Here is a 25,797-nt window from a genome sequence, read left to right as displayed (position 1 = left end):
GCTGAATTTGACATAATTAAGCTACCTCCAATGAGTGGCGGTAGCTATGTCTACAAAAGAGCTTTCCTGTCAACATAGAGAGCATGAGTGGTTTTATAGCAGGGCAGCTGTATCATTGCAGCTGTGTTGCTGTAAGCTTTCTAGTGTAGATACAGGCAGTCCCTGGGTTACGTACAAGATAGGGACTGTAGGTTTGTTCTTAAGTTGAATTTGTATGTAAGTCGGAACTGGTACATATTGTAGGGGAAACTCTAGCCAAACATTTATCCAGAGCTCAGTTTTATTCTCCCACACCTCACTTCCCTCAGTCCTTTATTCTCAAGTTGAGGTGTCTGCTGAGAAAAGCCGCTCCGTGTCTCCCTGGTCTGCTGGGGGGAAGCAGCTAGTGTGGGGTTGCCTCACCCCGTTTGTAAGTAGGGATCCGATGTAAGTCGGATCCATGTAACCCGGGGACTGCCTGTATAGCCTATCTTTCTAAAGGTGTTTAGAACCACTTACATATGTAAAGGGGATTGCACAGTGAACAAAAAGCTCAGATATTGCCTAACTTCTAACTTTTAGTAGCAGAAAATCTCCAAGGGCCTACCTGCCCTGGAGCATTGATAGGGATTCCACCTGAAGATGAAGGAGAAATAATACATTTCTGGATGAACTGTAAAAGCAAATCCAGCTCCCCGACAATATGGCTACGTCTAGCCTGGCCCCTTCTTTGGAAGAGGCATGCTAATTTCTAACTTTGGAATAGGGAAATCCACGGGGGGATTTAAATATCCCCCGTGGGATTTAAATAAACATGGCCGCCGCTTTTTTTCCGGCTTGGGGAAAAGCCGGAAAAGAGCGTCCAGACTGGCGCGATCCTCCGGAATAAAGCCCTATTCCGGAGGATATCTTATTCCTGACTTGAAGTAGGAATAAGAGATCCTCCGGAATAGGGCTTTATTCCGGAGGATCGCGCCAGTCTGGACGCTCTTTTCCAGCTTTTCCCCAAGCTGGAAAAAAGCGGCGGCCATGTTTATTTAAATCCCGCGGGGGATATTTAAATCCCCCGCGCATTTCCCTATTTCAAAGTTCTAAATTAGCATGGCTATTCCGAAGAAGGGGCCAGTGTAGACGTAGCCTATATGTTTCTATTAAAAAATCAAAACCCCCACAACTTTCAAAACTGGATTTTGTTGGTATCCTAGTTGAAAGGCTCATCAAAGAGGCTAAGGAGTGACTGGAGCTTAAACTTTCCCCTCACCTTCTACATACCATCACTGATGCGAGTAGAACTTATGTTGCTCTGGGGTGTGTTTTTTTCAGCAACATAAGTTTTGCTGCCATAAGTGATAGTGTAGACATGGCTTTAGTCACAAATCATAAATTTTCTTTGGTGATTCTTTTTTCTTTAATAAAAACATCTTATTTTCCGTGTGAAATCTCCTGCTACTAAATCAATCTCTTAGAGTAGAACAAAAGTTTCCAAGTTTTAATAACTGTCCATCATTATACCTTGGTGAGAGGTACATTCCTGCGAGATATGCAATTTACAAGTCATTCCCAAGCAGAACACAGAAACTGGTTTTGCTGGAGAGACTGATACATTCCTCTTCATGCCCTGGAGTAGGCAGGAATGAAAACTCTAAGCAATCCTTCTCAAAAAATGATATGGTCAGCTCTGCAACTTGTAACTATGTCTACACTGCAGAGTTTTTTCAGAAAACCAGCCACTTCTGTTTCTTCCGAAAGAAGCCTGCAGTCTAGGGGTATGTCTAGACTACAGGGTTTTGTCGACAGAAGTTTTGTCAACAGATACTGTCGACAAAGCTTCTGTCAACAAAGAGCGTCTAGACTGCAGCCAGTTCTGTCGACAAAGCAAGCCGCTTTATCGACATAACAGTGTGGACGCAAAGGACAGTGTAGATGCAATAATGCCTTCTATCGACAGAACTCTGTCAACAAAAGGCGTTATTCCTCGTAGAATGAGGTTTACATACGTCGACAAAACTGCTGAGTTTTGTCGACATAACTCAAAGGCAGTGTGGACGCAGGTATAGTTTTGTCGACAAAAGTCCACTTTTGTCGACAAAACCCTGTAGTCTAGACACACCCTAGATGTAGTCTAAGGGTCACATCTCTAAAATATTCTCCTCTTCAACTGGTAGAACTTCTGATGTCAGGGGAAAGAAAGGAACATTGCTCCCCTAAGGGGCATAAATCCAGGTTACCATCAACTTGTCCTAACTCTAAGAGGCAGAATTCCTCTTACTCTGCCACACAAAAGGGTAGCTCAGGGCCTAGGAAGGGTCCATCTGGCACTTATTCAGGCACTGGTCATTTTATCTGCTGTATCTGTTGCAGAACGTCATTGTGTGGCTACCATCTGAGTGTTCCCTTGCGACTTTAAAGTGGCCCTGCAAATGACCCTGCCTCGGTTTTTCCCTTCCATAGAGATCTATTTACTCCCCATCAACTGGACTTTGAGTTTGATTATGGATGCTTCTGCCCTAGGTTGGGGAGGCACCAGGGATCTCTGTAGATTCAAAGGCTAAGGTCTGGCCAGGATTTTGTTCTCCACATTTGCCTAGCTTGCCAATCGTTCCTTCCCCATATTTAAGGGAATTAATTTACTATATTTATGGACAACAAGCACCCATGTTCTGTTTGAACAATCAGAAAGGGGCCAGATACACCGTTCTTTGCCAAGAAGCAACACTGCTTTGGGACTTATATGTAACCAACTCAATCAGTCTCAAAGTCCCCCACCTTACAGGTGCCTAGAACAGTCTGGCAGATCTGCTGAGCAGGTCTTTCATCAGTTACCATGAGTGGTGTCTCTGCCTAGATATAGGCAGAATCATTGTCCAGATGTGGGAGGAGGGGGTTCTGACACATAGACCTGTATGCAACCTGCATCAACAAGAAGTGTCATCCATTTTGTTCTTTGGCAGCTTAAGGTCTCTGATGGGTGCTTTCCTGTTTCCCTGGAAATACCAACTCATGTACAACATATCCTCTGTTTCTGCTCCTACACAGTGTTGTTAAAAATCAAGCAGAACCATGTTTGAGTGATATTGCTTTGTATTGCTGTGTATTGCTTTTCCACTACTGAGCCTCTCAACTTCACTGACACTACCACAAGACCCATATCTGATATTATACGGCCACAGCTATAGAGGTGGTCCTTCATAGAGCCTGGATACTCCATGGTCAACACCTCAGGAGGAGATCTGTTCAAAGGAGGTACAAAGTATCATCTTGAAGCCTTAGACTAGGTAGTTTTAACTGTTGAAATGAAAGTCTCTCTGTCAGGTCCAGTTAGGGGTTTTCAATACAACACATGCTAGACTATTTGTTATGCCTGAAACAGCGAGGTCTTACCCTTAGTCTTGCCAGGGTTCCACTATCAGCTATCTTGGTTTTTTACCCCTTGATTAACATATGGATGGAGAAACAAGAGTGATTATCAGATTTCTGAAGGGTCTGGATCAGTTATATCCCAAGGAGAGAATCCTATTACCCTGGTGATTTAAATTAGCACTGGCAAAACTAATGGCTTCACTGTTTCTTCGAGAGAGAGATGTCCCTGGGGGTGCTCCACAGCAGGTGTCTGTGTGTACCAGCGCTGCAGAGCAGATTCTTCCTAGCAGTGCATTGAGGGTCATGCATGCACAGCATGTGAGGTGCACGGCACCATCTGGCACTGTCACACATGCACAGCCACCTTTCCCTCAGTTCCTTCATCCCGTCCTCAGCTCATCATTCCTCAGTAGTTCTGTGTAGATAAATAGATTAGTTAACTCCAAATTCTTCTCTCTAGTTGTTTAACAAATTCTTCACCAAAAAAACCCAAACCCCATGCCATTTGTCCCGAAGTTGGTTCTCTCACCACTTAAGATCACCCACCTGGGATGATGGGCTCACCGTTCCACAGACTACAATGAGACAATGCTGGCCTCAGACGGCCACGCAAAATGCATCAAGTTTCTTGGGAACTCCCATGTTCAACAGGACTGCCCACACTGTGCTAAACTTAAGGCGCAAACGCAGAGAGACAGATCTCCATTTAAAAATGCTCATGATTGAGAAGGGCAAACACCCTTCCTCAGACCTGGGTGCTCAGCAGATTGCCAATAATAAGGGGGACAAACCCAAGGAATCCCCAAACAAATGTGCTGCCTCTCTGCCATAAGACCTGCAGTCGCCTAAACGACATTCGACCAACAGGAAGGGGAAAAAAGCTTATGATTCATGCCCCAGCACTTACGATAAGCCATGCACCTTTGGTGCTGACTGAGCTCCCCACAAACGCGCCTCACACGATGCCTACACAGAATCTACAGGCCATTCAGTGCCTGCCTCAGAGATGTTGGCACTGAGTACAGCGCCAAACAGTGCACCACTTGAGATCATAGTGCCAAGAGTGCTTACCACAGCACCACAACATCTGATGGTGCAGGCTATCAGCACTGTCCAGCCATTGCTGATCACAAAGCTGTGAGCTCTGGGCCTGGAATACCACCAGCACTGGCGCCAAGTGCAACATCACTAGCCTTGGTGCTGTTTATTTCCACTATTAGCTTCTGGCATCAGAGACACCTTGTGGTCTTATCAACTTTTAACTTTCCATTATTAAGCACCAACAAACTATCTTACTCAGCACCATCCAAATACACATCACCTACTTTGTTATCAAGTGACGACGATGAGGAGCTGGGGTTTTTTCACCCCAGCTGTCACCATGCACAGAAAAATCAAGACACTCATCCCATGCCAACTTTGCCTCACCCTACCAGGATGGGCATGGCCCCCAGGGCTCCATACCCATGGATACCACCACCCATGCTTTATCCACAGCAATGGCAATATTGGAGTCCATGACCTCATGTAGCTGCTTCTCGCTCGCCACAGTGCCACCTGCTGTCGGGTTGGGGAATTAGACGTGCTGGCAGGTGGCGGGATCCTTTCAGGACACTGCCCTCCGGCAATGTCCACAACAGCCTAAGCTTTCCCCCCCTTCCGGGGGAGTGTGATAGGCCGGTAGGCCTTCAGGAGGCGGTACCCCCGTCTCCGGCACGGGGTGATACGCCTGTCCTATTGCGCTACCGTGCCTTACAATAGTCCAGGGCAGCGAGTTTATTCCCGGCCTTGCTTCAGGTCGGGATTAAAAGGCAATAGTTTGCGCGCCCGGCCTTGCTTCAGGCCCGGGCCGTTGGGGAATAAGTTCAAACACACACAAGTTTGTAGAAGCTCCTAGTTCTGGAGCGAGGCCGGTAGTGCACCCGCAGCAGCGGTGAGGGGGAGACTGCCACCTGATGAGTGGGTGGCAGGGGGGCGCAGGCCCACCCACTACATTGCACCCCAGCCCAGGGGCCCTAGATGCAGCCGTGCAGCTGCGACTGGCTCAGCAGGGCTCCCGCCCACAATTTGCTGGCCGAGGGCTGCTCTCAGCCCGTGCTATCCCCTGGGCCACTTCTCATCTCCCCCTTCCCCGGTACCTGTACCTCCCGCAGGTCCGCCAGGGAGTTGAAAGCGGTGTTGTCCCAGCAGGGTCCGGGCAGCTCGATCTAGGGGTCAAGAGGTTGAAGCTCTGCAGCGTCCTGCGGGCTCGTCTGGGCCCGGGGTTCCGGCAACCATCAGGGTTCCAGCTGGTCCACCGGCTCGGGCCAGATCTGCTGGCTGGCTTGGCCAGGTCTCTGTAGCTCTGGCAGGGAAGCCTTGGCTAGCCTTCGGGGTGGCCGCTGAGAGAGGCCTAGGCCAGGTCTCAGCCTCCCCAGGCAGGAGCTCTGGACAGCCTCCTTCTCCTTCAGAGGCTGGCCCCTGACTGAGCTCCCCGGCAGTCTTCTTATAGTCCTAGCCCCGCCCCTTAGCTTCTGGTCAGGTGAGAGGGTGGGGCTAGGCTGGGCCCAAAATGGCTCCCAGAGGGGTTTCTCCACCTCTGGCTCAGTGGGTGACCACTCCACCCCACTACACCTCAACATCACAAAAAGAGACAGACTCCTGTCCCAATCCCCTTTAACACAGAGGAAACAGAATGAAATTGATGAACCAACTTAGGTCAGAATGCATTATTAGACACAAACTCACCATCTGTGACAGACGAGGCTATCATGCCATTGCCCTCGGCAACTACTGAAGATTTCATCCCTTTTCAGGAACTTTTTAAGAGAGTCGCAGCTGACCTAAACATTGCGATGGAGGAAGTGCAGGACACACAACATGAGCTTACCAGCATACTGTAGGCTACACCTTCCTCAAAAATTGCCTTGCCTATCAACTCAATTATCATGGAACCTACCAAAATCTTTTGGACAATCCCTGCCTCAATTCCTCCCACCTACAAAAAGGCAGACCGAACTATTAAGTCTCCCCCAAAAGGGTCAGAGTTTTTATTTATTCATCCACCATCTTTGACGTGGTGCAGTAAAGAAATAAACAACAGCAAAACCATTCCACACCATCCAACAGAGATAATAAAAGACTTGACACGCTTGGTAAAAAGGTGTACACCTCAGCGCCATATTACAACTAAGAGTGCCCAATTATGCTGTGCTCCTCAGTAAATATGATTTTAACAGTTACACAAAGTTTAATACTTTTATTTAAAATATACCAGAGGCGAAAAAGACACAGCTTAGAACAGTCATCGCAAAGGGCCAGGCAATATCTAGGACAGCCCTTCAAGTTGTCCTAGATGCAGCAGAGACGGCCACAAGGGCAACAGTTTTGACAGTTGTCATGAGACGGGCTTCATGGTTCAATTCCTCTGACTTCCCTCGAGAAATCCAGTCATCTGTGTTAGATCTACCATTTGAGGGTGAAAAGCTCTTTTAATCTAAAACCAACAATGTCCTCCATTCCATGAAAGACTCCCAGGCCACACTAAAATACCTTGGCATCCAGACATCTGCAACAAGGAGAAGGCAATATAGATACCAACCATACCAGAGGCCGAGATATCAGCAGTTCATGTACCGATACCAAAGGCAAGAGCATCCACCACACCAACAATGTGGCCATGGCAGACAGCAGAGTCGACACAATCAGGGCAATGCTTCCAACCATCTGCCTCAGCCCAGTAAGCACGTTTGAGGTGTCGGTTGAGAAACTGAAAAGCACCTCAACTTCTCCAGAGCTCCCAACACTAGGAAATCTTTCACCTATCATCTTTTGCCATTCTGTGACAAATGGCGCAATATTACATCTGACAAAGGGGTGCTACAATTTCATTTGGATACACCATCACATGCATGTCCATCCCTCCATTCCACCTACCCACCCCATTCCTCTTCAGGGACCCCTCTCATGAGACTATATTACAACAAGAAGTAGATCACCTTCTACATTTAGGTGCTAGTATAGAACCTGTTCCCCCAGAATTTCAGAGGACTGGATTTTATTCTCACAACTTCCTCACTCAGAAAAAAATGGAGGCTGGCACCTAATTCTTGATTTGAGGGCCCTGAACAAATTTGTAAAGAGGTAAAAGTTCAAAATGGTCACATTATCCACCATTATCTCCTCTCTGGAGTTCGGTGATTGGTTTTCGTCCCTCAATTTACAAGACGTATATTTTCATGTGTCATTTGACCTGTTCATAGATGGTTTCTCAGTTTCACCCTAGGTACATAGCACTACCAATATACGCTGCTACCTTTCGGACTTTCTACACCTCTGAGGGTTTTCTCCAAGACGTTAGTGGTGGTTACAGCCCACCTCAGAAAACAGGACGTTACCATTTATCCATATGTCAATGATTACCTTATCAAGACAAGAACTTGATATGAATCCTATCGCTGCACCCATCTGATACAACAATGCTTCCAATTGCTGGGACACCTAATCAACGAGAACAAGTAAGTCCTTATGCCAATTCAGTCGATACAATTTATTGTCGTGCACCACAACTCTGACTCAGCCACCGCCTCTCTGCCTCCTGATAGATTCCTAAGGATCTGCGAGCTAGTACAATCACTCCGCATAATGCCATGCATCACAATCCACAACTGTTTACAACTCACGGGATATATGGTGCCCTATAACCCTGGGGTCCACAATGCCATGAGGTGCCTCCAAGGATGGCTCAGATCAAATAACAAGCCCAACCTACACTCCCTGACCAAAACAGTGTCACTTCCCAACACGGCAAAAAGAGCAACATTGTGGTGGACAAAGCTGTACAATTTATGCAGGGGCATACCCTTCCAAACCCCAGAACCCACAGTGATCATCAACACGAATGCTTCCCTCACAGGCTAGGGAGCACACACGAGAGACCTAATAACCCAGGGCCTATGGACTCTGGCAGAGAGGACACTACACATCAATATCCTTGAGCTTAGGGCCATTGGGCTTGCATTCCAACATTTCCTACCTCACATCACTGGAACACAAGTCAGGATATATACCAGCAATATAGCTTGTATGTTTTATATTAACAAACAAGGCAGGGCACGATCCAACACTCTATGCACAGAAGTCATAGCACTCTGGATCGGATGCCTCACTCATGGCATCTCCATAAGCGCATGCCATCTCCCCGGCACCCTAAACACCACAGCTGATGCCCTAAGCAGAGGCCTATTACAAGATCACAAGTGGCAGATTGACCATTCAGTTCTGACAGAGATATTTGCACAGTGAGAATACCCTCACATAGACCTATTCGTTACCAGAACAAACAAAAAGTGCCCACTCTATTGCTCCAGAGCGGGCATGAGAAAGTACTCACTCGGAGACATTCTTGTCCTCAAGTAGAACAATCACCTATTCTAAGCATTCCCTCCCTTTCCCCTCTTCAGCAGGGTACTCATCAAAATATGGAAGGACAAAACAAGAGTTATCCTAATAGCACCCTGTTGACCCTGGCAACTGTGGTTTCCTGTGTTGAACAGAATGACCCTACATCATCCAATCACACTTCCATGCAACTCGAGTATACGACTCCAAACAGGAATTGAAGCTCCCCACACAGATTTTCTCAGGCTTCACCTCAGGGTGTGGTACCTAGATGGTTCATGAGCATAGAATTATAATGTTCAAACCAGGTATGTGAGACGCTTCTCCACAGGGCCCCTACAATGAGAAAGGCATACAGTAACAAATGGTCTCGTTTTGTACATTGGGCTGCTTCCCGTAACATAATGCTGGAGGATGTCCTCCTACCTGCAATCCTTGAATACTTACTTCACCTCAAGCAATCTCACCTTTCTTTGAGCTCAGTTAGAGTACATCTTGCAGCAATAATAACATTCCACATGACTGTCAATGACACCATGGTCTTCACACATGCCACAACCAAACGCTTCCTCAAAGGCCTACATGGGCTATATCCTGATGTTGCTGCCCCACAGATATTATGGGACCTACATTTGGTACTAACCGCGCTCACAAAACCTCCAATTGAACCTGTGGCCACATGCTCCCTTCTCCACTTAACACTCAAAATGGCATTCCTTGTTGCGATAATGTCAGCACACTGGGTGGGAGAGATGACTGCCCTAATGGCAGACCCCACCATTCACCATCTTATTTAAAGAGAGCCTTTCTACGGACATGTCCAAAGTTTTTACCCAAAATACATTCTACCTTACACCTTAATCAAATAATACACTTAGCTATATTTTTTTCCAGGCCTCATGCCAACCTCTTCGATGCACAAGCTAGTTGTCCACAGGCTGCTCTTCTTTTATCGCCACAGAATGGGACCCTTCAGGTCATCCCCAAGATCCTTCATCTCCATTGTGGAGCGTAGCAAGAGGCATAGATATCATCTCACAGACTAACCTGCTGGATCTCTGATTGCATCACAATGTGCTATGATTTGAATCAGTTATCACCACCTACCTCAGTCCATGCACACTCCACGAGAGTGGTTGTTTACCTGAGAAAGGTTCTCATTGATGATATACAGGCAGTCCCCGGGTTACGTACAAAATAGGGACAGTAGGTTTGTTCTTAAGTTGAATCTGTATGTAAGTCGGAACTGGCGTCAGCCGCTGCTGAAACTGATCAGTTTCAACCGCGGCTGAATCTGGATGCCAGTTCTGACTTACATACAGATTCAACTTAAGAAACCCAGGCGTCCCCAAGTCAGCTGCTGCTGAAACTGATCAGCGGCTGATTCCAGGAAGCCTGGGGCAGAGCAACTCTGCCTCGGGCTTCCTGTAGTCAGCTGCTAGTCAGTTTCAGCAGCAGCTGACTTGGGGACGCCTGGGGCAGAGCAGCTGGGGTGCTGCTGGGTTGCTCCAGTAGCGCAGCTCCTCGGCGCTACTAGAGCAACCCAGCAGCACCCCAGCTGCTCTGCCACAGGCGTCCTGAATCAGCCGCTGTTGAAACTGACCAGCAGCGGCTGAATCAAGACGCCTGGGGCAGAGCAGCTGGGGTGCTGCCGGGTTGGTCCGGAGCAGCGCTGCGGGACCAACCCAGCAGCCCCCAGCTGCTCTACCCCAGGGGTAGGCAAGAAAAGTCTGGTCTGCGGGGGGGGGGGCACTAGCTGCACCTCCCCCCCAGCAGACCAGGGGGACAGGAGCAAAGCCGTGGAGCACGCCCGCAGCGGGACAGCCCAAGCGCGCCCGGGCTGTCCCGCTGCGGGCGTGCTCCGCGGCTTTGCTCCTGTCCCCCTGGTCTGCTGGGGGGGGTCCAGCAAAGCCGCTTGGACCCCCCCAGTAGACCAGGGACACCAGAGCAAAGCCGCCCCCCAGCAGACCAGGGGGACAGGAGCAAAGCCGCCCAGGCGGCGGGAGTCCCGCTGCCTGGGCGGCTTTGCTCCGGGGCAAACGAGCAAAGCCGCCCAGGCAGCGGGACTCCCGCCTCCTGGGTGGCTTTGCTTGGGTGTCCCTGGTCTGCTGGGGGGGTCCAGCGGCTTTGCTGGACTCCCCCCGCAGACCAGGGAGACCGGGAGAAGCTTTTCTCGCCCCGGAGGACACGGGTGGCGACCCGCCGCCCATGAGCTCCGGGGCGAGAAAAGCCCCGTTCGTAAGTGCGGATCCGACATAAGTCGGATCCGCGTAAGTCGGGGACTGCCTGTATTTGCTGTTGCTACATGCACATCAGAACAAGTTTCACTAAGCACCACCGGCCCTCTTCTCTCTACCATAGTATCAAAGGCCATAGTAAAGACAGATTACCTTCCTGATCCGTAGTCCCTACCTTCATCACACAAATTGCTTTGCAGTCACCTGCTGTGGAGCACCCCCAGGGACATCTCTCGAAGAGGAGGTTACTCATCTTTAATGTAACTGATGTTCTTTGAGATGCTTCACTACTATCCCTTACTCCCCTCTCCTTCGAGCCAAAAAAAAAAAAATTTCCACCAGGCCAGGTTCTGGATAGAGGAGGAACTGACAGGAGGGAGACTGTGCATGTGTGGTAGCATCGGTACCACACACATGCAGCCCCCAGTGCTCTGCTAGGAAGGATCTGCTCTGTGATTTTGGGACTCTCTGACACTTTCTGTGGAGCACCCCCAGGGACACTTATCTTGAAGAATGTCAGTTACAGTCAAGGTGAATAACCTCCTCTTACCTGTTTATTGATCCATTTTTCAGTGTAGGTAGCCTTTTTGGTGTCTGTTACCTCAACAAGAAAAGTAGATGATTTGAGAACTCTGGTATCTGATCCACTATATCTTCATAGAATCATAGACTACTAAAACTGGAAGGTCATCAAGAGATCATGCAGTCCAGTCTCCTGCCCTTATGGCAGGACCAAGCACCATCTAGATCATCCCTGATAGATGTCTGTCCAACCTGCTCTTAAATATCTCCAGTGATAGAGATTCCTCAACCTCCCTAGGTAATTTATTCCAATGTTTAACCAAACTGACAGGAAGTTTTTCCTGATGTCCAACCTAACCCTCTGTTGCTTCTTGTCATATCATCAGAGGCCAAGGAAAATAATTTTTCTCCCTCCTCTTTGTAAACACTCTTTTAGATACTAGAAAACCGAAATCACGTCCCCTCTCAATCTCCTCTTTTCTAAACTAGACAAGCCCAATTCTTTCAGTCTTCCCTTATAGGTCATGTTTTCTAAACTTTTAATAATTTTTGTTGCTCTTCTCTGGACTTTCTCCAATTTTTCCACTTCTTTCTTGAAATGTGGCACCCAAAACTGGACACAATACTCCAGCTGAGGCCCAATCAGTACAGAGTAGAATGGAAAAATTACTTCCCATGTCTTACAGATGTATTAACAGGAGTGTTGTGTGTGATGGGACCCTCCCCCATGTTTTATGAAATGGACTCATGGACATGAATATGCATAACTTGAAGATGCTTGGAACACATTGCCTTATGTAACCTATCAATCTCGATGTCTTAATCTGCTGGGTCTGTATATCTTATTTTAGTGTGTGTATCATTCTTGTGCATAAAGATAGATACATGGAGCATGGAATGGTTTATGGTTTTTAAATGTGCAAAGGAAAGTCCTCAAGGTTGTTTCCAATGCTGGGATGTCTCAATGTGTGGGCAATCATATGTAAACATCCTCTTTTGTCCTATGGGGTATGTCTACACTACCACCCTAGTTCGAACTAGGGTGGTAAAGTAGGCAACCGGAGTTGCAAATGAAGCCCGGGATTTGAATTTCCTGGGCTTCATTTGCATCTCGCCGGGCGCCGCCATTTTTAAATGTCTGCTAGTGCGGACTCCGTGCTGCGTGGCTACACGCGGCACAGACTAGGTAGTTCGGACTAGGCTTCCTATTCCAAACTACCATTACTCCTCGTTTCTGAGAGGGTTGCTCAATCTCAGATCATTCAAACTATGGATGTTCAACAAAAGTACCATCCCTTACTTAAGAACCTGCAACCTTCCCAGAAATCTAATTTGGCACCTCCCTTTGATGATGCCATTTTGGAAATTGACGACGACATCTGGCAGACTCCAGCTACTTCCTTACCGACCAATAAATGATCTGATAAGAAATACCCTTCTGGTTTATAAAGTATGGAGTTCTTGTTTACTCACCCTCTGCCCAATTGCCTTGTCACGGACGTAGCACAATAGAGGTCCAAGACAGCACAGTCTAAAAATACCACAAATGACAAGGAGGCCAAACGCCTTGACATCCTAGGCAGGAAAGTGTACTCTTCCGCCACTTCAGCTTTAAGAATGTGTAATTATGTGGTTCCCCTGGCAAACCATGATTTTGATAATTATTCAAAATTAATACCTCTTTTGGAACATCTACTGGACTTGAAACACCAAATTCTAAAGGCGGTAATAAAGGAGGGCTATACAACAGCCCGAACAGCATTGCAGATTGCTTTGGACACTGCCGATGCAGCGGCTCGTGCCACAGAGACTGCTGTAGTAATGTGTCATGCGTCCTGGTTACATCAGGCTGCTGCCCTGAAGGATTTATTGAATAAAGTAGAAGACTTGCCTTTCAATCGTCAGTTGCTCGTCTCTCAGTCCACTGATTAGGTGTTCCACTCAGACAAAGACTCCCGTATGACGTTGGGAACTCTGGGTATGTACAAGCCTCTGTATAAGAGCAAGAGATACGCACCCTATAATAAGCAGAAACCTTTCTCTCACGCCACATTCCATACCAAACCACACAAGCAGCAGAGACCAAGACAATGCCAACAGAAATGAAGACTTGCAGGCCGTCTATTTCCATATAACAATTCATCCAGCCCATAGGGGATTCCTTCGTTTTTTAGTGGGCACAGAACATTACCAATACCAGGTGCTACCCTTCGGTCTTTCAGCTGCGCCACGAGTGTTTTCCAAAACCCTAGTAGTAGTCGCTGCTTACCTTCAACGTCTTGATATCTCGATCTTCCCGTATCTCAACGGCTGCCTATTAATGGCCCCTACTTTAAACGAGGCTTCACAGGCAGTTGCCACCACCACGGCAGTGTTCGAGGCTTTGGGGCTCATAATCAACTTCGACAAGTCGTCCCTGATGCCAAGTCATAATCTGGAATTTATTGGCGCGAGGCTCAATGCATTGGGCGCAAGGGTATACCTATCCACAAAGAGATTCGAGCTGATTCGAGATTTGGTCCAGACTGTGTCAACTGCTCCCAAATCTCGCATTCTTACCTGCCCTCAGCTGCTCAAGCATATGGCCACCACCACATATATGGTATCACATGGAAGACTCCACCTACACAGCCTTCAGCACTGGCTTTTCACTGTTTACACACTGGGTGTACACAGGACGAACAGAACAGTATCTATTCCCACACGTCAGGGCTTCACTAACATGGTGGGGCAGCCCCCAACATTTCTTAGCAGGCAGAAGCCCTCAATGCAGACAGAAGCCCTCAATGCAGATCACAACGGACACTTCCTTGATCGGTTGGGGTGCCCATCTGCAAGAGCATCGGGTTCAGGGGCTCTGGATGCCCCAGGAAGCCCTATAGCACATAAACTTCCTCAAGTTGCGAGCTGTGTTCAGTGCCTGTAGGCACTTCCTCCACATCATCCGAGGTCTCATGGTTCACATTCTCATCGACAATATATGCACGATTTATTATATCAGCAGACAAGGTGATGCATGCTCATGCCCCCTTTGCGCAGAGGCTATGAGTCTGTGGGACTGGCCAATTCGGAACAGTATAACCCTTACTGCATCATACCTTCTTGGCAAGGACAATGTCATTGCCGATACCCTCAGCAGACACTTCCTTCCCCATCACGAATGGGAGTTACATAACAAAGTTGTTCGCGATATTTTCCATCTTTGGGGATTCCCGAGTATAGACCTTTTTGCCACCTATCACAACAGAAAGTGTCATCGTTATTGCTCACGAGCAGGCATTGGCACGAATTCCTTGGGGAATGCCTTCCTACTCGACTGGAGTTGTCATCATCTTCTCTATGATTTTCCTCCTCTTCCTCTCATTCCAAGGGCACTGAAGAAGATAATATTGGAGGGCGCAACGGTGATCTTCATAGCACCCTTTTGGCCCCAACAGACTTGGCTGACGCAGTTGTTGAGAATGTCCGTGGCTCAGCCGCGACAACTACCGAGGCTGTCCAATTTACTGTCTCAACAGTACGGTGTGATGGTGCACCCAGACAACAATTGCATGGTCCTGACAGCGTGGTTCCTAGCTGGCTCCAGCCATCAGAAATGACCTGCTCTCTGGCGGTGAGATATGTGCTGATAAACAGCAGGTGCCAAACCACTCTCAAGACCTACCTCTACAAATGGTATTAGTTCCAATCTTGGTGTGCGGCAAGGAACTTTGACCCTCTGTCATTGCCTATTCAGCAGGTCCTCGATTACATTCTCCACCTGAGGACGGCGGGGTTGGCAGTGGCTTCACTTAAGGTTCATCTGGCAGCAATCTCGGCCTTACGTATTCCCATAGACGGTCATTCGCTGTTCGCCCATCCACTCACTAAAAGGTTTCTAAAGGGGCTCAAGAATCTGTATCCGGCTTACAAGATTCCACCATAGCCATGGGACTTGGCTTTAGTGTGGGACACGCTAACTCGCCCCCCCCCCCTTTGAGCCGTTAGCAACTTGTGACTTGCACATGCTCACGATGAAGGTGTCATTCCTGCTGGCAATCACTTCAGCACGCCGAGTTAGTGAATTGGCAGCTCTATCCATCGACTCACCATACATGCTATTCTCTGGGCATGGGGTAGTGCTCCGTGTCCATCCTCCCTTCCTCCCGAAGGTGAATTCTCCTTTTCATATAAACGAGCCCATAAGTCTGCCAACATTCTATCGAAAACTGCATTCTTCACCAGAAGAATTGCGTCTACATACGCTCAACATCAGACGAGCTCTGGTCTTCTACCTCGACAGAACGCGTCTTTTCAGGAAGTCTCGGCGTCTTTTTATAGCCACTGCTGAGCGTTCAAAAGGCCAGCAGTTCTCCGCACAACCTATTTCCAACTTAATCGTCTCTTGCATCACACGTTGTTACGCCCTACGGCATGAGCCTTTACCAAGATGACCTCATGCCCACTCCACCAGAGGCACGGCCGCATCCAGTGCTTACCTTAGAGGTGTACCCTTGTAGGACATATGCCGTGCAGCAACTTGGTCATCTGCTCTTACCTTCGCCAGATACTATGCTCTCGCGAAAATATTGAAGAACGATTCAGCGGTGGTGCAAGCAGTTCTGTCCACAGTGCAGAGGCCATAAGTCCGAAGCACAACGATAGCATTAGACCACTGCTGTGTACTTACCTCGAGTGGAGCACCCTGGGGACACTACTCAACGAAGAAGAGTTACTCACCTTGTTCAGTAACATCTGTTCTTCGAGATGTGTGTCCCCGTGGGTGCTCCACAACCCACCCTCCTCCCTGCTTCGGAGCTTTTGTTTTTATCTTTCAGATGCTTCCGATTGGGAGGAAACTGACAAGCCAGCCTGCGCTCAGCTGTAACGGTGCAAACAGCGTGAGACAGCAGGAGCGCATGTACAGGCCAGCAGGGCTACTGCTAGGGAAGATTCTCCATTTGCGGCGCTGGGATGAGCCCAGCACCTCGAGTGGAGCACCCATGGGGACACACATCTCGAAGAACAGATGTTACTGCACAAGGTGAGTAACACTCTCTCATACAGATAAGAAGGTCATGTGAAACCATATCAAATGCTTTACTAAAGTGTAGGTATACCACATCCACCACTTCTCCCTCATCCACAAGACTTGTTATCCTATCAAAGAAAATTATCAGATTGGTTTGACAAGATTTTTTCTTTACAAATCCATGCTGGCTGTTACCTATCACCTTATTATCTTCCAGGTGTTTGCAGATGAATTCCTTAATTACTTGCTCCATTAACTTCCCTGGCACAGATGTTGAACTGACTGGTCTGTAGTTTCCTGGATTGTTCCTATTTCCTTTTTTATAGATGGGCACTATATTTGCCCTTTTCCAATCTTCTGGAATCTCTCCCAATTTCCATGATTTTTCAAAGAAGATAGAGGAGATATCTGAGCCTTTAGCTTTCAGCTCCCTGAGTATTCTGGGATGCATTTCATCAGGCCCTGGAGATTTGAAGACATCTACATTTTCTAAGAATTTTTTTAACTTGTTCTTTTCCTATTTTAACTTTTAAACCTACCTCATTTCTAAACCTACCCCTCTGCAGTTTTCTATGAGAACAAGATATGCCTATGCCCTCATCCAAAGTTTTTAACCAAAACATTGCCTGATTGTTTTGGAAATGAGAAACTATGTTTTACAATTTTACTCATGAGTATAAGCACCAGGCTTAGGTGAGATTCCACATGTTGGATATTAAGAGAGTATTTTAACATTTTACTTGGGCAGGAATAAATTGTTAATTTGTCCTTGCAATTGTTCGTAAAAGTTGAAAAAAGGATGAAGAACCTTCCAATTTCTCTTCAAAGATTTCCATCATGGATCGTCTCATGTAGTATAACATGGACAATATAACTGCATGTGACGGGGTGAGGCAACCCCGCACTAAAGGGGCCCCCCCCAGCGAGGCTGGAGAAAGCGGCACGGCTTGTCTCGCCGCTGCCGAGGACGCGTCCGGTGGGGTAACCGGAACGTGCCGCTCGGCAGGCGGTCGAGCTGACGGGACCCTGAGCAGCATGGGGGAGGGTGGTGACGGGGTGAGGCAACCCCACACCGAGGGTGCCCCCCCAGCGGGGCAGAAAGGAGCGCCGCGGCTTGGCCCGCCGCCGCCGGGGACGCAGGCAGCAGGGTAGCCGGTACACGCCACCTGGCTGGCGGCTCCCTGAATGCAGTCTGGGACACCGCGGGGGAGGGACCCCCCCACGATAAGGCCAGCAGGGACGACGGGGAAGGAACACCCCCCCGCCAACCTCGGGGCGGGCAGCCCCGCGGATGCCCCCAGCCAGCCCTATGCTCCACAGCTGTGGGAGACAGGGAGGACGTTGGGGGTGAGGGGAAACAGCTGGGGAGGAGAAGCTGGAGCCGCAGGTGAGCACAGGTGTGGGTGCTCTGGCGGGGCGGGGGCGGCACCTTCCCCAGGTATAAAGCCAGTAGAAGCAGAAGCAGAGGGGAGGACGAGGAGGAGGACGCTGGAGGAAGGGACTGAGAGACACGAAGAGGCAGCGGGACAAGCCGGCTGGTGAGCGGACGAGCGAGGGCGTGAGGAAGCAGCCCAGGGTGGGTGTACTGGAGCCCGAGGGTTGATGCGTTGCGGCTCTGTGCCCCATCAGCCAGGTCGGGGGAGAGAGGAGCCTCTCCTCCGCCTTAGGGCCCTGGGCTGGGGTCTGGAGAGAGGGAGGGCCCGGACCCCCCTCACCTCCTCGCTCGTGGGATCTTCTGCGCGATCGATGGGAGGGTCGACCCGGCGCCGCGTCACGGAGACTGGGACCTTTCGGGGCGGCAACTGTGGTAGTGTGGCTGCCCAGGGCGGGGTGGGCCTGTGGACCCCGTAACACTGCACTAAACAGGATGCCAACAATAGCAATTCAGCTTCTCCAGCTTTTCTGGCCCAAGTACTTATTTTGAACATTTGTAACCTAGCAACTTTGGTCTTCATTTTGCATACTAATGCTTTCCATTATGCCATCTCTCAGCAGTATTGAGATTATGCCAGATTTGAACTATACACTCCTTTAATCATTATTCAGACAAACTTTGATCCTACCTGCAGATTGAACCAGTTGGGTGCATCTACACTGCACTCTTATCTTGAAATAAACTATGCAAATTGTATAGCTTATTTTGAGTTAATTTTGAAATAGTTTATTTCAAAATTTGGTGCTGTCTACACAGCGTGGAACAAGGTTTACAGGGACTTCAGAACTGTAAACCCATTGTATTTCTAAATAATCCCTTTCAGTATCCCAAAATAGCACCATAGTGCAGACATAGCCTTTGTGAGTAGAATGGACATGTGCAATCTCTTGCAAATGAAAAAATATTAATATGAAATTATTGTTCTTTGATTTGTGTTGCACGTGTCATCTACAACCTACTCTCCTCGCTCTGTGTATTGGAGTCTGTCTGGTAAGAGAAAACAGAGAGGGCAGCAGCACAAGGGAACAGAGGACACGTGGCATCCATATGAGTACCCCGAAGGAAAATGTTGATGCTAATGTATTGGGTATTCACAGACCTGAAGTCAAATGAGAACTTGCAATACATCTCAAAGGGCAACTCCTGGAACTCAAGATCATTTGTCAGGCTTACACAACATTCCTTCTACTCCTATAAAAGTTAACTATTCAGATTATGACACTAAGATTGTATATCGTTATTGTTCAGCACAATGTACTGCTTATCTTTTTTTAAATTAGGTAGGGGTTAGTATATTTTCCCTTTCAGATTATGAAGTAAGTGTCTCCATACATGTATATAGGAAAGATCTACTGTAGGTTTTTAAATGCTGTATATTACATTCGTTCGCCAAATATTTTATAGTATGGATATATTAACTAGACATTGATTTTAAGCATGTTAAGATTATTGTGAAATAAATCAAAAAGTAATTTGATGTTTGTAGTTATAAATTGAAGTAGATAAGAATTCCTTTTAAATGACATTATTTTCAAAGTGGTTTCATAGAAACCACAGCAAAATCCTATAAATCCAGTTGATCATGTAGTTACATGCATTATAACCGTGTTTACATTTTCAAATGTGTTTGTATCATCTTTATAGAGGTAATGGATACCATAAGTTTTATCTTCTGCACTTTGTTATAAAAATATGGTAGGATAAAAATTCCAGCAGTACTGGAGAGATATATGAGAATTGTTACTGTTGATTTATATGAGCTTGCTTTTAATTTATCAATATGACAATATCTGAGTAAGCCCTGAAACATTAGAAGCACAATTATGACAGCATAAAAAACATAATAGCATATTACTATTATTTTTACCACTTTTATTCCATTTCAGTTAACCAATAAAAATAAAGGGCAATCAGACATACACTAAATATTTGACATTCCTACAGATGTGTTTTACAATTTTAAATTAAAGAATGCAAATTATAGAAAGCATTATTAAAAAAGTTTGAGTATAAGCCATGATAACAGAAGACAAATATTTTCTTTGGTTATACTGTAGTTTTTTCCTTACACTAGGATTTGATTGTGCTACATTTCATAGTTCTCAGCTCTGCACTTCATATTACTTTTTCAGCACATTAAAACTTATGCAGTGAAACTGAATAATGGCAAGTGTTTTTATACCCTTTTATAGCCATTTCTTTTTCATAACCTCCCCCTGTTTCCTGTTAGCTAAACTATAAGCACCTTTCTCTTAATTTATGAAAATTATTGTTGAGTGAGCACATTATCACTGATCTGTATGGCACTTTCAGCATGTTAGAAGCAAAGGTCCAAGCAACATAAAACACATCAAAATTCATTAATGTGATATTGATTATTTTTTGGATAATTAATTTTATTGCAGACCCTTGAAAGAGATAATGAGCTGCAAAGGGAGAAGGCAAAAGAAAATGAAGAAAAGTTCCTTAATCTTCAGAATGAGTATGAAAAAGCACTACGAACTTGGAAAATAGATGTAAGTTTATTCAATTTAATGTTAATGTAATAAAAGGTTTTTAAAATAGTCAAACATTTAAAATAATTCCTAAAAGCCATGAAAATATTGCAAAAATAATGTATGAAAAAGTAAAATATTTTCTTCCCTGGATGCTCCAAATTTTTGTTGAAAAATACTTGAAAAATGTAGATTTTGCCCAAACTCTATTTGACATTCATTTTCGAAGGCCATGCACACATCTTTTTTGAGCCTCCATCACAAAAGCCATAGGGAGGCTTTTGTTTTATTTGTTTTTCAGACATAGAATTAGCACTTAGATATAGTTTCTGAATTATGCATTTTCCAACCTCTGCTTATGTCTGAAGTATCCAATCATTTCCTTAGTATGTTCTCAACATTTGCTATCCTAGGCTACCCCGACATTATTTATAAAAGCCAGGCCCAGCATTAGGCGATAGCAAGCAAAGCAATTATTCAGGTCCCATGCCACAGCGGATCCTGTGAAGCCAAGTTGTTCAGGCTTCAACTTCAGTCCTGGTTTGTAGGGCATAAGACCCCGGGTTTGAGCCACATGTGATGAGGTTTTGGCTTTCTGCCCTGGGCCCTAGCAAGTGTAATGCAGGTCCTGATTGCTGCTCCTCCTCTCCAAAATTTGCTCATGGCCCTTTAGAGGACCCCACATGCTTAGTTGAGAACCAATGTGCTAATATATTTTGCATTTACATTGGCAATTATATTTCTACTACAGAACCTTGTCATAGTACTTAAACTATAACAAATATTATATTTGCATTTTCTAGATTGTATTCCTGTACATAAAAATCATAGAACCATAGGGTTGGAAGACACCTCACGAGGTCATAGAGTCCAATCCTCTGCCCAAAGCAGGACCAATCCCAACTAAATCATCCCAGCCAAAGCTTTGTCAAGCCAGGACTTAAAAATCTCTAGGGATGGAGTTTCCAGTACCACCTCCCTCCTCTAATACCTCCCATTTCAGTGCTTCACCACCATCCCAGTAAAATAGTTTTTCCTAATATGTAACCTAGACCTCCCACCACTGCAACTTGAGACCATTGCTCCTTGTTCTGTTATCTGTCTCCACTGAGAAAAGCTGTCTCCGTTCTCTTTGGAACCCCCTTCAGGTATCAAAACCCCCTTCTCTTCTGTAGACTAAATAAGACCAAATCCCTCAGCTGCTTCTCATAAGTAATGTGCTCTGCTCCCCTAAACATTTTTTATGCCCTCTGCTGCACTTTCTTCAGTGTGTCCACATCCTTTCTGTAATGTGGGCCCCAGAATTGGAAGCAATATGTGGCCTCACCCCAGTGTCAAATAAAGGGGAATAATCACTTCTCTATATCTGCTGACAACAATCCTACTAATGCACCCAAATATGCAATTAGCCTTTGACAGAGCTGTTCCCCACTCTGGCATTCTGAGTGAAGGCTGGACTGAGGGTTTGGGGATAAGGAGAGGTGGGGTGGGTGGCTTAGGGGAGAGGGTTGGAAGGTGGGAGCTTAAGGCAGGGGTGGAGGCCTTAGGGCAGGGAGAAGGATGAGAGAACTCAGAGGAAAGGAGGTGGGAGTGCAAGACTCAAGGCAGGAGTGGGAGTTATGTGGCTTACTGGGGCCACCTGTGATAGTGAGGGTAGCATTGTTCCAGTTGTTCCTCTCAGGGACTCTTGCAGTGCTCCCCACCCAGTGGCTCCTCTGAGGGGCTGGGGCTGCCCTGCCCGGAGAGCAGCTTCTGCAGGGAGGAGATGATCTGGGTCTTTGTGCTTGTTGGGTGCAGGTAGGGTCTCTGTGAGCCAGTCCCAGCTTCCAACTGCCCCCCATGGCCTGCATCCTGTTGGGGGGGGGCAGCCCCCAGCTGCTCCAGGGGGACCTTGCTTAGGGCAGTACCACCTCCCCACCCCATCCTGTAGCCTTTTGGGGAAGAGGTGGCTCTCTGCAGGCTGGCCCCAGCCTCCAGCTGCCCTCCTGCCCTGCAGTGCTATGTGGGCTATCCTCCAGCCTCCAGCAGCCCCCACCATCCTTCAGCCTAGCTCCATGGGCTTATCCTGGTCTTCAGAGTCCCCCTGCAGCCTGCAGGTTGTTGAGGTGGAGGAGCCTTCAGTGGCCCACTGTGGCCTGCAAGCTGTGTGTATGTGTGAGGGTGAGAGTAGGAGGGCTGCCTCCCATCCTGCCTCCCATCCTGCAGTCTGTCAGGGGACAGGCTCTAGGGGCAGCCCCCAGCCTCCAGTGCCCCCAAACCTGGCAACTAGGTTGTCTGGGGAGGGACCAGGCTCTCTGTCCTTCCCACCTACCTACAGCCTGTGTGCTGTGTAGGGAGAGATCAGGCTGCGGGGTTGGCCCCTTCCAGTTGTCCCCCTAGCAGCGTGCAGACTGTCTGGGTTCCGAGTCTCTGGGGTCTGCCACTGGCCTCCAGGGCCCCCCGTGACCTGCAAGCTGTCTGGGGCAGGGCCAAGGATCCGGGGGCTGCCTTCCTTCAGCAGCACCCACAGCCTGCAGGCTGTCTGGGAGGGTCAGACTGGGAGGCTCTCTGGGAGGGCAGACTCCAGGGGTTGCCCCCAACCTCCAGCAGCCTCCCCCCCCCAGGACTTGCAGGCTATCAGGGGGGACAGGCTTCAGGGGCAGCCCCTCCCTCCAATGCCCCTTCCCTTCCCTGCAGCCTGCAGGCTGTCTGAGGAGGGGCAAGGCTCCAGGAGCTGCTCCCCTCCAATTCCCCACTTCCACTTCTCCAGGGAGAGACAAGCTCTGGGGGCTGCACCTTGCTCCAGCAGCCCCTCCTGGCCCCCTGGGGCAGAGAAGTTGGGCTTTAGGGCAGAGGGGACTCCTTACTGGTGTGCTGGCAGGCAAGATGGTGGAGACACATCCTTGCTGGTCACGCTTTTGGCCCTGGTCTACACTAGGGAACAATTTTGAAATAATGCCCCTTAAGTTGAGTTAATAAGCAGAGCATCCACACTACCAAGCTCGTTATTTTGAAATTACTGACCGGTTATTGTCGGAGAATAATGCTAATTTTGAAATAGTGTTAGTGTGGATGCTCTTCTGATGCTAACTTGAAATAATTGGCCTCCAGAGGCCTCTCACAACTGCACCTCTGGCTGCTCTGGCCACACGTAGCATCTCCACTGTTCCCCTTTCCCTGTGGAGCTTAAAATTCTAGATAGCAGAAGGGCTTCCGCCATGTGGTGACCTTTGCAAGCTAGAGAGGGAGTCATGAGACACCCAATGCTCCCTCAGAGCCTCCCACAGCAGCCAGTACTCTTGCTGTGCCCTCAGCTGCTACTGCTCAGGGACACAGGAGAGCTTCATCCTGGACTGGTGCAGAGATCATGGGCCTCATCGAGGTCCTAGGGGAGGAGGATCTCTCCAGGATCTCTGCACCAAAAAGAGGAACGAGTTTATCTACTGGCTGGATCACTGCCAGCCTGGCCAACAAAGGCCACACCCGGACCCTGGACCAGGTCTGGATGAAGATTAAAGAGCTCTGGCACACCTACCATACAGCTACCACTACTGTGAGCAGCTGGATGTCATCCTGGGAGGGGAAGACAGTCACCTCCCCGCATTGTCGTGGAGTCCAGCCAGGACACACCTGACATGAGCCTCTAGGAGGGCAGGGTGGTGGATAACAACAAGGAGGAGGAGGAGGAGGAGCAAAAAAAGGAGGCAACCATGCCCGCCAACCACGAGCTGCTCCTCACCTTGGAGCCTCTCTCTCATCCCAGGTTGTCTCCTTGGCTTCAGACAAACTTGGGGGATGCACTTCAGGTGAGTTCCATCACTTTCCCTATATACACACATGGGCACCAACAGTGGGCTGCAAGGGGCTGTGCACTCCTCTTGGCCTTCTTGTGGGTGCACATGGAGTGCCAGTCTGGAACACTCAGCCCCATGATACATTCACATTGGAACCCCACTCCCCCAGTCCTTCTCACAAGGTTCCTGGAGAGGCCTGCCTTACTTTGGACTCTGTGCCAGGACACCTTCCCACAATAAGCCACCACTAAAGAGTCTGGGGTCATGGAACCACACAGCAGTGCCACATAGGGTCATGCCTGCACTCAGGCAGCATCCACTCCTGGTCAAGTGAGGCGATGCAGAGGGACTGATCTTGTGCATGGGAACCTGTCCGGTGGGAGGAAGTGTGTGTGTGTGTGGGGGGGGGGGACCCAGTAGCACTCTCTCTGTCAACCAGCATCTGCCACACACACACACACCCCTCCCCCAACACTCTGCTTCCCCCATCCTCCAGCAGGCAGAAATAGTTCTCTCTCTGTGGGACACCACCAGTGCTAGACCTGGTTTGTGTGGGACACAGTAAGAAATTGAGCCACCCTGCTCCATCCCCCGCTCCCACCATCAGGCTCCTGGCCTAGCCAGCACCTTCCCATGCCTGCTTGTCCCTGGGCCATGGATGTAGTGATGCTCCCCTGGGACATCTGTGTCTCCCCATAAAGTCCTGATCTGAGAGCAGATGGCCTGCCTGCAGTCCCTCATCCAGGGGCTTGAGGAAGAGCACCAGGAGCAGACTGCTGACTGGGAGGAACACCAGGCCAACAGGGAGGAGCACCAGGCTGACCGGGAACAATAGAAGGCTTCCTGGGATCAGCTGGGAAGCCAGCATGACGCCATGTGCTTCTTCCTCACCTAAGTAATGGAGTGCATGGCATCCTGCATGGAGTGGGCCACCAGCCACCTCCCCACAGTTTCCCCTCTTAGCTCCTCCAGGGATCACTGGGACCCCAGAATATGGGGCAATGTGACCTCTTGAGCAGTCAAAGCCTCCCGACCACCCGGAGGCAGGCGCACTCCCATCCCCATCCCTGAGCCCTCATAGACTCATAGACTTTAAGGTCAGAAGGGACCATTATGATCATCTAGTCTGACCCCCTGCACAGTGCAGGCCACAAAATCTCACCCACTCCTCCTAGAATAATCCTCTCACCTATATCTCAGATATTGAAGCCTTCAAATACTTTGAAGACCCCAAGATGCAGAGAATCCTCTAGCTGTGATCTGTACCCCATGCTACAGAGGAAGGCGAAAAACCTCCAGGGCCTCTGCCAATCTACCCTGGAGGAAAATTCCTTCCCGACCCGAAATATGGCGATCAGCTAAACCCTGAGCATGTGGGCAAGACTCATCAGCCAGACACCCAGAAAGTTCTCTATAGTAACTCCTATCATCCCTCCATTGACCTATTTCCCACTGATAATGAATGGTCAATTAGTTACCAAGATCATGTTATCTCATCAAACCATCCCCTTCATAAACCCATCTAGTTTAATCTTGAAACCAGATAGATCTTTTGCCCCCACTACTTCCCTTGGAAGGCTGTTCCAGAACCTCATTCCTCTAATGG

The 25,797-nt window shown here is 48.2% G+C and overlaps 1 protein-coding gene and 1 long non-coding RNA gene across 3 annotated transcripts in view; one reads left to right on the top strand and one right to left on the bottom strand.

Annotated features, from left to right (window-relative positions):
• CCDC73 (coiled-coil domain containing 73) overlaps positions 1-25,797 on the top strand; it is a 227,144-nt gene that overhangs the window by 148,378 nt on the left and 52,969 nt on the right. Inside the window, exon 13 of the mRNA XM_075928786.1 lies at positions 20,329-20,439. Within this exon, the coding sequence (XP_075784901.1) occupies positions 20,329-20,439 (111 nt within the window). The remainder of the gene's footprint in view (positions 1-20,328; positions 20,440-25,797) is intronic.
• LOC112546775 (uncharacterized) lies at positions 1,845-9,838 on the bottom strand. 2 transcript variants are annotated; one of them, XR_012903220.1, is made up of 4 exons: positions 9,626-9,838; positions 6,067-6,161; positions 5,478-5,683; positions 1,845-3,754 (listed from the first exon to the last, which is right to left on the bottom strand). It is a non-coding gene; the product is annotated as an uncharacterized LOC112546775 (long non-coding RNA). The 2 variants fall into 2 exon arrangements; XR_012903219.1 differs by having other exon boundaries at positions 5,484-5,683.

This window comes from Pelodiscus sinensis, chromosome 4 (assembly GCF_049634645.1).
Source record: "Pelodiscus sinensis isolate JC-2024 chromosome 4, ASM4963464v1, whole genome shotgun sequence".
In the NCBI taxonomy this organism is placed as follows: domain Eukaryota; kingdom Metazoa; phylum Chordata; order Testudines; family Trionychidae; genus Pelodiscus; species Pelodiscus sinensis.
Note: the sequence above shows the minus strand (reverse complement) of the source record. Positions and strands in the feature narration are given on the sequence as shown.